The sequence below is a fragment of the Scyliorhinus canicula genome, chromosome 24 (assembly GCF_902713615.1).
Source record: "Scyliorhinus canicula chromosome 24, sScyCan1.1, whole genome shotgun sequence".
Taxonomy (NCBI): Eukaryota; Metazoa; Chordata; class Chondrichthyes; order Carcharhiniformes; family Scyliorhinidae; genus Scyliorhinus; species Scyliorhinus canicula.
In genome coordinates this window covers 19,879,645-19,894,461 of record NC_052169.1, presented here as the reverse complement: position 1 = coordinate 19,894,461, position 14,817 = coordinate 19,879,645, and the positions used below count along the sequence as shown (strand labels likewise).

General features: G+C 47.2%; 1 protein-coding gene across 9 annotated transcripts in view; it reads left to right on the top strand.

Annotated features, from left to right (window-relative positions):
* LOC119956851 (zinc finger protein 609-like) overlaps positions 1 to 14,817 on the top strand; it is a 201,607-nt gene that overhangs the window by 13,330 nt on the left and 173,460 nt on the right. For 8 of the 9 annotated variants that reach the window (XM_038784353.1, XM_038784354.1, XM_038784349.1 and 5 more), the window contains exon 2: positions 9,303 to 10,207. In XM_038784353.1, coding sequence (XP_038640281.1) covers positions 9,428 to 10,207 — 780 coding nt within the window. In that variant the 5' untranslated portion in view covers positions 9,303 to 9,427. Of the gene's footprint in view, positions 1 to 8,542; positions 8,566 to 9,302; positions 10,208 to 14,817 lie in introns of those variants that run through there. The other variant, XM_038784347.1, reaches the window with a different exon arrangement.

The following is a 14,817-nucleotide window of genomic DNA, read 5'->3' as shown; positions in this document are numbered from 1 at the left end:
ATGTAGACATGAGGTAGGGTTTGAAATGCAGCAGCATAAAGAAGGGTTTGCTCCTGTGGAATTCTGTGATTTTTTTTGTCTCATTGGGGGTGTAATGAAATTATTGGCATAAAATTGATGATGTGGCTCTCAAAAGTTCCAGAAAGACGAAGTTAGCTCCTGGGGGAGAGTAGTACTTTCTCAATGTCCTCTTTGCCTCACTCGGCTCTTTCTGCTCCCGCTCTCACTCTGTCCAATGGGTTAAAGTATCTTCCTGTGCAGAGTTCTGCTCTATAAAGGAAATTGAGCGATCCTGCCCGTGGGTCACTGTCCGTGTGGCGTTTGAAAATTCTCCCTGTATCTGCGTGGGTCTCACCCCCACAACCCAAAGATGTGCAGGGTAGATGGATTGGCCACGCTAAATTTCCCCTTAATTGGAAAATTAAAATGAGGGAAAAAAACTGAAATCGAGACAGTGGGGAAGGTGCGAAAACGATTTAACCAACAATTTAACGTGGGTGGTACAAGAACTCAAGAGCTTTTACCCACCAGTAAAGATTGAACAGACGAATGGTGCCTTTTCCAGTACAAAACAGAGGTTGTGACCCGATCGAGGTCTTGAAGGGTATGGGATGGCTGAACCGGGTAGAGGATTTGTGGAGGAGGCAAAATCTAATAGCATTCAATATAAGATAGCCTTAATAAATCAAACAGGAAATTGAGGAGAAACTAGAGATTTGAAGTGGTTGGAATCGTGTAGATGCGTTTAACAGGAAACTTGCAAAAGAGGCGGCATGGTAGCATAGTGGTTAGCCCTGACGTTTCATAGTTCCAGGGTCCCAGGTACGATTCCCGGCTTGGGCCGCTGTGTGTGTGTGGAGTCTGCACGTTCTCCCTATGTCTGCGTGGGCTTCCTCCGGGTGCTCTGGTTCCCTCCCACAATCCAAAGATGAGCAGGTTAGGTGGATTGGCCATGATAAATTACCCTCCGTGACCAAAACGGTTGGGTGGCGTAGCTGGGTTGAGTGGTTGGCTTAAATGGGGTGCTCTTTCCAAGGGCAGGTGCAAACTCGATGGGCCGAATGGCCTCCTTCTGCACAGCAAATTCTATGATAAGAAAGGACTAGCTGTAGGAAAACAAAATACTGCAAGTACTGGAAATCTGAACTAAAAATAGAAAATGCTGGATAAACTTGCAGCATCTGTGGAGAGAGAAACCGAGTTAACGTTTTGGATCTAAATGATCCGTCTACAGGAATAATGGAAGCCTGATTGGGTTAGATAAAGGAGCATGATGTAGTTGGGCTGAATGGCCTGATTCTGCAGGATTGCTCTTGGCACGAAGGTTGTAACTCAGAGGATCTTTGTTGCAGATCAGCAGTGTTTGGCTGGCACCTTTAATTCTGGGCCAGGCTCTGCTCTGGCATTTAACATGGGCCTCGTCAGCCCAGTTTGTTACAGACTTAACCTTCTGGAGGAGACCGATCTTATAAATATTTATTTCAGTTGCTTTTTGGCTTCCCTCGCTGAAATCATTTGCCTCCCTATAGTCTCTCCTCTCTCTTTGAAAGGTTGGATATGCACCCTCTGTGTGTCTGTTGTTCCAGGAGCTGGGAAGTGTACAATATTGCAGTCTGAATGGGCTGTTCTCTGGGGGGGAAGCACCTACCTTCCTGATTTGGAAAAGTAGCCATGTGAGGATCTGTGGCCTTGGACATGTTATTGTCATTCTGTGTTACCCCGGCAAACGATATATTGAAACCACTTGCTGCCTCAATATAACATTGTGTAGAATACTCCGAATCGAAACCAATTGATTTTCATTCTGCCCTCATTTTTAAACAAATTTAGAGTGCACAATTCATTTTTCCCCTGATTAAGGGGCAATTTAGCGTGGCCAATTCACCTACCCTGCACATCTTTGGGTTGTGGGGGTGAGACAGCGGACAGTGACCCAAGGCTGGGATCGAACCCGGGTCCCTGGCGCCATGAGGCCGCAATGCGAACCACTGCCCCATCATGCCACCCTCCAATGCTACCCTAATTAATGGAGAAATGGATTCGCCCAAGTTGCCCATCATTCAGGTTTCCAATTCTCAATGTTTCTGTAAGTATATTTTTGGTTTTTGCCAACTCTGGGTGATCCTCTCACTGTTATCAGCTGTTCACAGTGAGGATGGGATAGAGGTTTGGGACACTAGCCTTTCATCAAATTCAACCCCATCACCTGGTTGTGATGTCTCCTTTGGCTGCTGGGCTGTAAATCTGACATGAGGTTAGGGTTAGACCTGAGGTTCAAACCGAGGGAGCCTTGGTGCACATTAACATGGTTTGCTGACTGAGTGATTGTTCAACAGCTGATTGCTTTCCAGCTGAATAACTTAAAAACCCTTCATGTGCGTTTTAACTGGAGTGCAGCTACAATACCCACTCGTAACTATTGGCAACAATACCTGGACTGATCTTCAGGTAGACATGATTAATTTATACATGTGTACACTGTAATGTTAGATGGAAATAACAAAGTGTAGATCTTTGCTGTTTCGTCGCATCGTGAGGTTTGAATTATCCAGATCCAGGTAATTACAGGTAAAGAAAGTCATTTAGCCCACCTAGGTACATCCTTCCAGAATGATCATCATTTCAACCGTCAGTTAGATTCCTATTCTTTATTCTTCTGCATCACTGGCATGTGTTTGTTGCCCACCCCTAATTGCCCTTGAACTGAATGGTTTGCTTGGCTACTCCAGAGGGCAGTTCAGAGTCAACCACATTGGCTGGCACGGTGGTGCAGTGGTTAGCACTGCCGCCTCACGGCGCCGAGGACCGGGTTTGATCTCGGCCCCGGATCACTGTCCGCGTGGAGTTTGCACGTTCCCCCCCGTGTCTGCGTGGGTCTCACCCCCACAACTCAAAGATGTACAGTGGAGGTGATTTGGACATGCGAAATTACCCCCAATTAAAAAAAGAATCAGCCACATTGCTGTGGGTCTAGAGACACATATAGGTCAGGAAAGGACGGCAGATTTCCTTCCAGAAAGGAAAATTCGTGAACCAGATGGGTTTGTCCAGCAATCGAAGACAGTTTCTTGCTCACCATTATGATTTATCGGTGGAATTAAAATTTCACCTGCTGCCGTGGTGGGATTTGAACCCGTGCCCACAAGGCATTAGCCTGGGCCTCTGGATTACTCGTCCAGTGACATTACCACTTACAAAGCTATTCCCAGAATTGAGAGAGAATACTGAGCAGATTGGGGTCCCTTATCACTGGGCAAGATAAGACTAAGAGGAAACCTAATAGATGTCTTTAAAATTTTGAAGGATGAGCTCACATGGAATGGTTGAGTCCAAGAGTGTTGACGTATTGAATGGTTGACTTGATGCGCACAGGAGAGAGAGAGACTGGAATCGAGGGATGTGAGAGCGGAGTGGAAAGAGACTTGTGTGCAGTGTTACCGCCAGCATACTTTAGTCGGGCTGAATGGCCTGCTGAATCTGTGTGGTTCTAAGTAATGGGTTCTGTTGTTTGCTGTTCAGTATTGGTTGGACATGTTATATCTTAGTGGACTGTCAGCTCTTCCCCTCTGCTCATTCTAATGTCTTGCCTGGAGTATTTGTGGCCTACGTTTCCTTTACCATGTGTGGATTTTACATTTGTCGTTATTGTATTTCACCTCCTTTTTCTACCTATTTGGATAGGGCAGCACGGTAGTTAGCACTGTTGCTTCACAGCTCCAGGGTCCCAGGTTCGATTGCCAGCTTGGGTCATTGTCTGTGCGGAGTCTGCACGTTCTCCCCGTGTCTGTGTGGGTTTCCTCCGGCTGCTCCGGTTTCCTCCCTCAAGTCCCGAAAGACGTGCTTGTTGGGTGAATTGGCCATTCTGAATTTCTAGAGGGATACGGCACAAGGAAGTCCTAAGTGTTTTGGCCAAAACATGACTGGTGCAGCTTTGGAGGGCCAAAGGGCCTGTTCCTGTGCTGTATTGTTCTTTGAGTTCTCCCTCTGTGTACCCGACAGGCGCCGGAGTGTGGCGACTAGGGGCTTTTCACAGTAACTTCATTGCAGTGTTTAATGTAAGCCTACTTGTGACACTAATAAAGATTATTATTGTCAGCCCCCCCATATAGAATGACTGCAAATCAAAAGGAGGCCACTCCTTATGTCCTGTCTGTCTCTGCCCTCTGAAGAAGCAGTTCAATCAGTTGCCTTTCCCCTGTAACCCTGCAATTGTTTTCCTTTTCTCATCATGATTCAGTTCCCTGTTGTCAGCCTCACCCTGCCCTCACCACACACTCTTGACAGCGCATTCCAGGGCCTAACCACTCGCTGTATGGAAATGTCATTGCTTCCTTTGCCAATTGCCGTAACTCTGCGCCCTCCGGGGCCCCAATCCTTCCACTGCTGTGGACAGTTGCTCCCTATCTACCCTGCCCGGGCCTCTCCTGACTTTGAACAAGGCAATCAAATCTCCTCTCAACCTTTTCTCATGCAACCTGTCCACGGAGCTGAAATTCCTCACCCCTGGAACCATTCTTGTGCATCGTTTCTGAGCCCTGTCTCAGGTCCTCACATCCTTCCTGAAGTATGGCACCCAGAACTGGACGCAATGCTCATTGCTGAACCAGTCTCTCTAAGGTCTTTTAAATAAAGCAGATTATAACCTTCACCGGCCCGGTAACCCTATCAACAAATTGTGGCATCTTAGACTCCCTACAGTGCAAAAGGAGGCCATTCGACCCATTGAATCTCCTCCGACGTTCTAAAAGAGCACCGTACCTAGACCCACTCCTTTCACCGTAACCCCACCTAACCTGCACATCCTGGGACACTAAGGGGCAATTTTAGCGTGGCTAATCTACGCGTCTTTGGACTGTGGGAGGAATCTGGAGCACCCAGAGGAAACCCACACAGACACTGGGAGAACGTGCAAACTCCACATAAAGTCACACAAGGCCAGAATCGAACCAGGGTCCCTGACGCTGTGAGGCAGCAATGCTAATCCTTTTCTCCACTATGGGTGCCTGTGCCTTTAGCTGCCGAACTCGTAAATCTCCCCCTCGCCCCCTCTCTGTCCCTGTCTCCTTTTCGATGCTTCGGGAAACCTACCTCTTTGGTGAAACCTTTGGTCAGCTGTCCTATCATCTGTTTATGTGGCTTGCTATCAAATTTGGTGATAGCATTCCTTTGAAGTGCCTTGTGACATTTTACTAACTTAAAGGGCTGCTGTATAGATTATTGTTAATGGGTCCTATTTTGTAAATTGCGCTTGGGTCACTGTCTCTGCGGAGTCTGCACGTTCTCCCCATGTTGTTGTGGGTTTCCTCCGGGTTTCTCCCACAAGTCCCGAAATACGTGCTCGTTAGGTGAATTGGACATTCTGAATTCTCCCTCTGTGTACCCGAACAGGCGCCAGACTGTGGGGACTAGGGAATTTTCCCAGTAACTTCATTGCAGTGTTAATGTAAGCCTACTTGTGACAGTAATAACGATTATTAGAAAGATTATTAAAAATTGGGTCATATGATTGGTGACCGGATGATACAAGTGACTCGTTCGTGGCACACACACATTCCCAAGTCCCACAAGATTGCAGAAGCAAATACTTGGGAACAAAATAGTTTCTTCCTACGGAGATGTTTCTAATAGTGGGTGTCTGGAATGAAATGGTTATGTTTTCAAATGTGTCACAAGACTGGGCAGCGCCCATGAGACAAGAAAGCAAAACTGCTGAGGCCAGGAATTGTGGAGGATGGGCTGTTATATTGTTCCTGTGGAGTGGGAGTTTCAAAGAGATGGAATTACTCAACCTTGTCTGCAGAGTTGACCCATCTTCCGGCCCCTGAGCTTTGCGCAGCTGTAATCTGAATGCTAAAGACGTTGAGGTCCTGGACCACACGATATTCAGCCTTTCCTGATATCAGGAGACGGAACCATCAGTTTGTGACTTTTTTTAAATCAGAAGATTTTGGTTTATGGAGCTTGTTTCTGGATGGCATCACGACATGAAATTTCATCTTCTGCACATACCAGATAGAATGGAAATGGTGCACACTGCGAGAACTCTTAATTCCTTTATTTTAGGGCAGCACGGCGGCCTAGTGGTTAGCACAACCGCCTCACGGCGCTGAGGTCCCAGGTTCGAACCCGGCTCTGGGTCACCGTCCGTGTGGAGTTTGCACATTCTCCCCGTGTCTGCGTGGGTTTCACCCCCACAACCCAAAAATGTGCAGAGTAGGTGGATTGGCCACGCTAAATTGCCCCTTAATTGGAAAAAATAATTGGCTAATCTAAATTTATAAAAAAAAAAATTCCTTTATTTTGTAACCAGCTTCAAAACCAGTTCCGCACCTAACTTCCTGGGATTTTAACTTAATTGGAAGCCTTTCATGGGGCAGTTAGCCATGAAGCGACGCATAATTTACTTCATCTTCAGCATGTCAGAGATTTGTCATGTTTGATTTCCATAACGAAGCTGGTTTGTTTCTGTCAGTCAAACGCTGACTACTTCAAATTATTTTATTTTGGCATAAGAAAGGCAATTTGAGTTCTGACGTGCATTTCTATTTCTTATATTTCTTCATTTGATAGCTTCTGTTTTGTTTTTGTACCTCTTACTGTTATTTGGTTTTATGGCCTGGTATCTGCCTGTGTCAAATGTTACCCTTTTTTGAGATGATTGCCAAATCGGTTTCCCCCTGTCTTGTAAAACTCCTTTGCTGTTTAACAGTCGGTGTTCCGCAAGTGTCCTTCCTGGTTTCCTTAAGCGTGCCAGGATATACATACATATTCGGGATGTTATTAGCTGCACCTCCGCAACGCTGAGGGCCAATTTAATTGAGGTGTATAAAATTATGAAGTGTTGAGATAGAGTAGGTAGGAAGAACTTAACTCACTTTGCAGATTTTCAACATCAAAAGCCCCCCCCGGTCAAAAGCCAGTCCACCATCTACAAGGCCCAAGACTCTCCACATGCTTGGATGAGTAGCCCTCCAACAACACTGAGAAGGTTGGCACCACCCATGATAAAGCACCCCGCTTGATCGGTATTCATTCAAGGTGCGTCACGATGGCACAGTGGTTAGCATTGCTGCCTCACAGTGCCAGGGACCCGTGTTCAATTCCAGACTTGGGTGACTGTCTGTGTGGGTGGAGCTTGCATGTTCTCCCTGTGTTTGCGTGGGTTTCCTCCGGGTGCTCCGGCTTCCTTCCAGAGTCCAAAGATGTGCAGGTTAGGTGGATTGGCCATGCTAAATTGCACACACGCAGACACGGGGAGAATGTGCAGACTCCACACAGACAGTCACCCAAGCCGGGAATCGAACCTGGGACCCTGGAGCTGTGCAGCAACTGTGCTAACCACTGTGCACAGCTATGAAATTGTCAGCTCATGGTCCCTGATAACTGTGATTAGAATATATATTAAAATAAGTTGATGACATAGAATGGAGACAGAAAAAGGTGATTGCAAATTAAAGGTTAAGTGGAGCAGACTTGAACATTGACAGTTCGACTGTGCCAGCACCGTGTAACATGGAGAAATTCCATTTCCCAGTCTGAAGGTTCTGGGCCCAAACCCAACCTTAATCGAAGCTGATGCTTGAGTGCCGCTGTTGTTGGGATGAGACAATCATATCATGTTGTCTGTTTGATCAGGTGGAGGTTAAATATCCCACGGCACTGTTTAAAAAGAACAGGGAGTTCTCCTGATGTCCTGGCCAAATCTTTTGCTTCCCCCAAAACAAGTTTATTTGCAGTGTATACAATATGGCGTTGCGTTTGTTTGCATAACATTAACTGTGCTTCAAAAGTAATCCGTTTGTATAAAGCACTTTGGGAGCATCCTGATGATGCGATAAGGCCCCTTTTCTGTATCTAGCAAGTTTGTAAAATGCCTTCACCAAAAACAGAAAATGCTGGAAAATCTCAGCAGGTCTGACAGCATCTGTGGCGAGAGAACGGAGCTGATGTTTCGAGTCTGGGTAACTCTCCACCAGAGCTCTCGACGGAGAGTCACCCAGACTCGAAACGTTAGCTCCGTTCTCTAGCCACAGATGCTGTCAGCCCTGCTGAGAGTTTCCAGTATTTTCTGTTGTTGTTTCAGATTCCCGCATCCGCAGTAATTTGCTTTAATCTTCCGCAATGTTTTCCCACCTGTCTTGGAACTTGGAATACCACCCTAGCCTGCTTGGAGTGAGCGAGTTGTCCATGCTATAGATTAAAGCCTCTTGTTAAAGCTTGAGAACATAGGAACAAGGAATGCCTTCCCACCTGTTCATGCTTGGTTTTTCCAGATATACTGCCTGCTCTCTGGGCTCTACCCCACCCTTTTAATGTGAGGGAAGGTGGTTTCGTTCCACCCCCTCCCAAGATAATTGAGAAAACGTCACGTGGGTGGCTGCTTTGGGAAGATTGCAAAATGGTGCACAAGCACAGCACGTCGAACTACATCAGAGAAAGCTGGGTTAATGTTCTGGGCGTTAATCTTTGTGAGAAGTGGAAGAGTTGAGACCGGATAAAGAAAGGATTGGAGAGGACAAGTCAGTTAATGTCCAGGAGATCAAAAAGGGGAGTGTACAACAACAGGTAAATAACAAGAGTTCCAATCGACTTGCATTTTTCACTAAAGACGTGGTGAATGGCTTTCAATAGCCTATGGATGCTTTTTAATGCTGGAGTGAGGGGCAAAGAGCTGTGCACTATGGTCTCCATTGAGGGCGAGGTGGGCAGGGAGTTAGAAGGTGAAGGCAAGCCAGGGGAGAGTTAACTGGATTTTGGATTTTCCTCGAGTTAATGCCCCCCCCCCCCCAATGTTCTAAAGCGCTGGGGCACTGTTTCAGCTGTGGAGAATCCGAGCTGCTCGAAGGGCAAGTGATTTTGTTTGTGTGGCAGTTTTCTCTTGGCACGGTCTTCAACCCTGATATCCGCCAACCTGTCTTATTGGTAAATGTTTGTGGGACATTTGCAACCTTTGTGGAAAAGGTGCTCTGGCTTTATTGCAGTTAAAATATGCATGTGGTTTTGGAGTGAAATAAATTCTTTCCATTCTTCAGTCTGCCTCATGAAGTGTGCAGCCTGCCAACTTCTTTTGTTCGTAATTGTCTTGATATTTCTGTCTCTGGCCATCCTCTTGTTATTTTCCCATCACTGCCTGGTGCTGGTGGATTCTGAGTGGTTTTTCCTGTGTTTTGGTGTCTGGTGGGGTTGGCATCGTGTAATTTCTGTGTCCGTCAGTGCTTTGGCAGCTCAGTGTCAGGTAATCTTTCTGTCCATTCGCATCCCAGTTGCTCTGTGTCTAATGCACAATTTCTTACCTTTTCCAGGCGATGATGCACTCACGTCGGAGGAGAAGTTCTGAGGACCCTGCGATAAAAACCTAACACTCCGGCACTTGTCCACGGCCACCGAGAAGAGAAAGGGGTCTTTTCACAAGGAAGGTGAATCTAAGATGTCCTTAAGCAGCAGCAGTTCAGCTGGGAAAGGTGTGGATTCGAATGCTGTTGATGCCTACGACAGTGGGGATGAGTGGGATATCGGAGTTGGGAATTTAATCATTGACTTGGATGCAGACTTGGAAAAGGACCAGCAGAAAATGGAAATGTCGGGGTCAAAAGATGGCAGCATCCCGGTGCCAAGCGCGGTGGCAGCTCTGCCAGAGAATATCAAGTTTGTCACGCCAGTTCAAGCACCTCAAGCCAAGGAGAGCAAATCGAAGTCGAAAAGGAGCAAGAATGCAAAGGACGGAGGTAAATCTGTGTCTGCTGCTTCCCTGTACACAGTGGGAGAATCGGGAAATGGGAAGAAGGAGATTCAGGGCCGGTCTGGCGATATGACGAATCCCAGCGGCCTGGCGTCTTCAAACAGCACATCCAAAGGGTCGGAAAAGGGCCCAAAGACTGTCCGGAATGGAGCCGGATCGAAGAAGGAGAAGGAGGGTGGATCGAGCAAAAGTAAAAAGGATAAAAGTGAGAGCAGCGGAGGTGGGCAGCCACCTCCCGGGAATGATCCGATTGCTGCACAACAGCTGGGGTTGGCGGCAGGGTCAAAGGGCGGCGCGTTTGAATGTGCCCCGGGCGCAAGCTGTCCCGATGGCACTACAGGCCAAGTGCTGGATTTAGGAAGCGCACCAGTGGATAGCAACACCATCTCCAACCTGCTGGGAATTAAGTCCGAGTCCGAGGAAGTTGAGAGCGAGTGTCGCCCACTGAAGAAGATCAAAACTGAGAAGGTAAGAACAGTGGTGGTTTTGAATGCTTTGCGATATCCCAATGTAGTAATGAGATTGGTGCTTGTTAATCTGATCTCGTAGGAAGAGGTCCGATTGACAAATCTCCTGTCTTTCGTGCAGTGACAAATCAATTCCAAGACCCATTGTGCATATCGACCAGCCAATGACCTCCTGAGCAATCTATTGAAGAGTCAGCCAAACTTCAGGACCCCTTACAGCATGTTTGTAATGAATTATCAGCATTCATTTATAGTTGCCGCTTTTTGCTGTGTTAACGCGCACTTATTTTTAACATTAGGGAAAGTGACTGCGAGGAGCACACTGTGGGGATGTTGCATGATGCGTGCGGGAGCTGACTTAATACTCAGTGCCAAGACCTCTAACTGGGCAGTGGGTCCGCACCGTGCATGCCCTCTTCACCAGGCTGTCATTTACCTGACCATGTAACATCAGAAAAATAGAGAGGGGAGAAATGACCCAAGGCGTGTTTGAATTTACAGCGCCGTGTGTTGTTTCATACAAGGGTGGTCCCAATGGTGCAAATTACCCTTTAAACGCTTCAGCTTGTCCAGAGGGATTGACTCCCTGTGCCATTGTAATGGTTGACACTTAATCCCACCTGACCTCGCAAAATGAGGATGTGCATCTTGTTGACTCTGTGGAAATCACCATGGGGGGTGGTTAGAGTTTGGTTTAATTAATCCGCGCAGCCTGGTGGAGCCTGACGTCTGCTGCTGTTCTATTGTTGCCGCCATGAAGCTTCTCAAGTGAGAGGGATGCAGGGCTGTGATCAGCTGGGAAGCGTTGGATTGTGAGTCTGTTTGATCAGATTTACAGGTGACCCATTGCTGCCGGCTTCTCAATGCTCCAAACGATTCCGATTGCCTGGCCTGTGACTGATGCTGTGCCGTTAGGACTGAAAGGTAGAGTTTCCCCTCTCTGAATGCGGTGACCTGACCCAATAGCGACTCCTGAGTATGAGGTGTGAAATATTAATGCAGAATGTGCTGCTGTGGAGAACTAAATTGGGAGCAAGCAAGCTGATTGCTTCTTTCTGATGGTGCTGATGGGGTGTCATTATGCTGCACGACATGCAGTGCCTTGCCTCATGGACTTGGTTTAAACAGAAAGCAAAATAGAATCAGCGCTGCAAAGCTGAAACTTAACACGCTTGGGAGATATTCAGTGGTCCAATCTGCATCTGTGGAGAGAAGATGGAAAGGTGTTTCAGCTTTGGACCTTGCTGCAACCTGACTTGTGTTGTAATTCCAGGCCTGGGATAATGTGGCGTTGCTGGGGAAATGAGTATAATGTTGGTATAACGTTTTCTTGTAAGGGCACTGTGCTGATAGTTTGAGTCTAATCTTTCAGTCTCTAGCTGTTTACCAGCGTCGCCCTGTTTTGGGACCAATCCACAGCTGCATTCGCAGATGATGTCAAGCACTTTGTCCAGAGCCAGAGTAGCAATATTTGGAGTCCTGGGTTCCTCCACTATCCCATGTGATTGCACCCCCTCCCCCCCAACCAGCCCAATCTCATGCGGGAACTACAAGGGCAAGGGTCAGCCTGAGCTCACTCTTACCTCCTGAGCCACTCTACATTTGATCCAGCTCAAAATCTAGGCCGGGACTCCAATGTAATAACCGAGGGACTGCTGCAATGTTGGAGGTTCCAACTTCTGATTGAGGACCTGAAACCAAGATCCCGTTTCCTCTCTCAGGTGCACTGAAGAACAGTGGGGATCTCCCCAATATCCTTTTTTAAAAATTCCACTGCGCCACTGCGTTGCCCCCATCTCCCCAATATCCAAACCGACATTAAGCCATCAGCTGGCATCACAAAAGCAGCTGAATTGCTGCTTTATGGGACTGAGTCTCCATATTTACAGCTTCTTAAAAGGCACAAGTGGATGGAATTAGATTTCAGTGTTGTTTCTCTGGAAAGAATGTCCGAGACACGGTATGTTTCACTGACGTGTGGAAAATCAGCTCGAAATAAGATAAGTAATTTTCATTCCTCTGTCAGTGTTTGCCCCAACTAACAGCTCAGTTGCTGGGTTACGGGGATGGGATGGGGACATGGGCCTGGATGGGGTGCTCTTTGGTGGGTCAATGCAGGCCGAATGGCCTCCTTCTGCACTGTTGTGATTCTAAGAAGCCTTGGTGAGATCATGCAGTGCATCTTGTAAATGGTACACATGGCTGCCACTGTGCATCGGAGGTCGTGGGAGTGAAAGTTTGTAGATGGGGTGCCAATCAAGTGGGCTGCTTTGTCCTGGATGGTATCAAGCTTCGAGTGCTGTTGGAGCTGCACTGATCCTGGAAAGGGGAGTGCATTCCATCACATCCCATTGACTTGTCTTGTAGATTGTGGACTTTGAGGAGTCAGGAGGTGAATTATTTATAGAATTTACAGTGCCGAAGGGAGGCCCTTGGAAAGAGCACTCATTTTAAGCACACGCCTCCATCCTATCCCCGTAACCCAGTAACTCCACCTAACCTTTTGAACACTAAGGGGCAATTTATCATGGCCAATCCACCTAACCTGCACATCTTTGGACCGTGGGAGGAAACCGGAGCACCCGGAGGAAACCCACGCAGACACGGGGAGAACGTGCAGACTCCACACAGTCACCCGAGGCCGGAATTGAACCTGTGTCCCTGGTGCTGTGAGGCAGCAGTGCTAACCACTGCACCACCTTTGTTGCAGGATTCCTAGTTTCTAATCTCGTTTTGTAGCCATGGTATTTATAAGGCAAGTCCGGTTACGTTTCTGGTCAATGGTAACCCCAGGTTGTTGATAGTGGGGGATTCGGCAATGGTCATGCCTTTGAATGTCGAGGGACAATGGCTGGTCCTCTCTTGTTGAAGGTGGTCATTGCCCGGCACTTATGTGGTGTGAATATTACTTGCCACTTATCAGCCCAAGCTTGAATATTGTCCGGCTCTTGGCGCATTTGGACATTGACAGCTTCAGTATCTGAGGAGCCACAAATAGAAACATAGGAAATAGGAGCAGGGGAAGGCCATTCGGCCCTTGCAGTCTGCTCCACCATTCATTATGATTATGACTGATCATCCAAATCTGTAATCTGTTATTGCCCAACCCACCACCACCACCATCAGGAACATTCTACACTGTCTAGTTCTGTTAGAATTTTATAGGTACCTATGCGATCCCCCTCCCCCTCATGCTTCTCACCTCCAGCGACTATAACCCTAAATGACTCAATCTCTCCTCATACTTCACTTCCGCCATCCCAGGAATCAGTCTGGTAAACCTTTACTGCTCTCTCTCCATAACAAAAACATCCTTCCTCTGAGAAGGAGACCAATACTGCACGCAGTATTCCTGGTGTGGTCTCACCAAGGCCCTGTATAATTGCAGCAAGACATCTCTGCTCCTGTACTTGAATCCTCTTGCTATGAAGGTCACTTGCTGTACCTGCATACTTATTATCAGCGACTGATGTACAAGGACATCCAAGTCTCATTGCACAGTCCCATCTCTCCATCTGTAACCATTCAAATACCAATCCACCTTCCTATTTTTTGCTACCAAAGTGGGTAACCTCACATTTATCCACATTATATTTGCCTACTCACTCAACTTGTCCAAAAATCTCTGCATCCTCCTCGCAGCTCACCCTTCCACCCAGCGTTGTGTCATCTGCAAATTTGGAGGTTTTGACACCTTGTTCCTTCATCTAAGTCCTTAATATATATTGTGAGTAGCTGGGGTTCTAGCACTGATCCCTGTGGTACCCCACAAGTCACTGCCTGCCACTTGGAAAAAGACCTTATTCTTTGTTTCCTGTTTGCCAACCAGCTTTCTATCCATCGCAATACACTAGCCCCCCCAATCCCATGCTTTTTAACCTTACACGCTAACCCTTTATGTGGGACCTTGTTTATAAAACTTCTGAAAGTCCAATAAAGCACATCCACTCTTTTCCCCTCATCAATTTTACTCGTTTTAACCTCTAATAATTCCAGTCGATTTATCGAACACTATTTCCCTTTCATAAAGCCATGCTGACCCTGTCCGATCCTGCCACTGTTTTCATTGCACTCTGCCATTAAATCTTAAATGTATTTTCCCCACTACTGACGACAGGCTGACTGGTCCATAATTCCCTATTTTCTCTATACCTCCCTTTTTAAATAATAGGATGCTGAACATCGCGCAATCATCATAGAACATCCTCACTTTTTAAAAACAGTTTTCCAATTAAAGGGCAATTTAGCATGGCCAATCCACCTACCCTGCGCATGGTTGGGTTGTGGGGGTGAGACCCACGCAGACATGGGGAGGGTGTGCAAACTCCACATGGGGCCGGGATCGAATCTGGGTCCTCGGCGCTGAGAGGCAGCAGTGTCCGTGACCATGTCGCCCAAACATCCTCACTTTTGATGTTATGATGCAAGGAAGGTCAGTGATGAAGCAGCTGAAGATAGTCGGGCCTGGGACACTCGGTTGAGGAACTCCTGTAGTGATGTGCTGAAGCTGAATTGACTGACCTCCAACAATCGCAACCATCTCACAAAGCTCGCTATGACTCCAACCAGTGGAGAGATTTCCCCCTGATTCCCGTTGACTCCAGTTTTGCT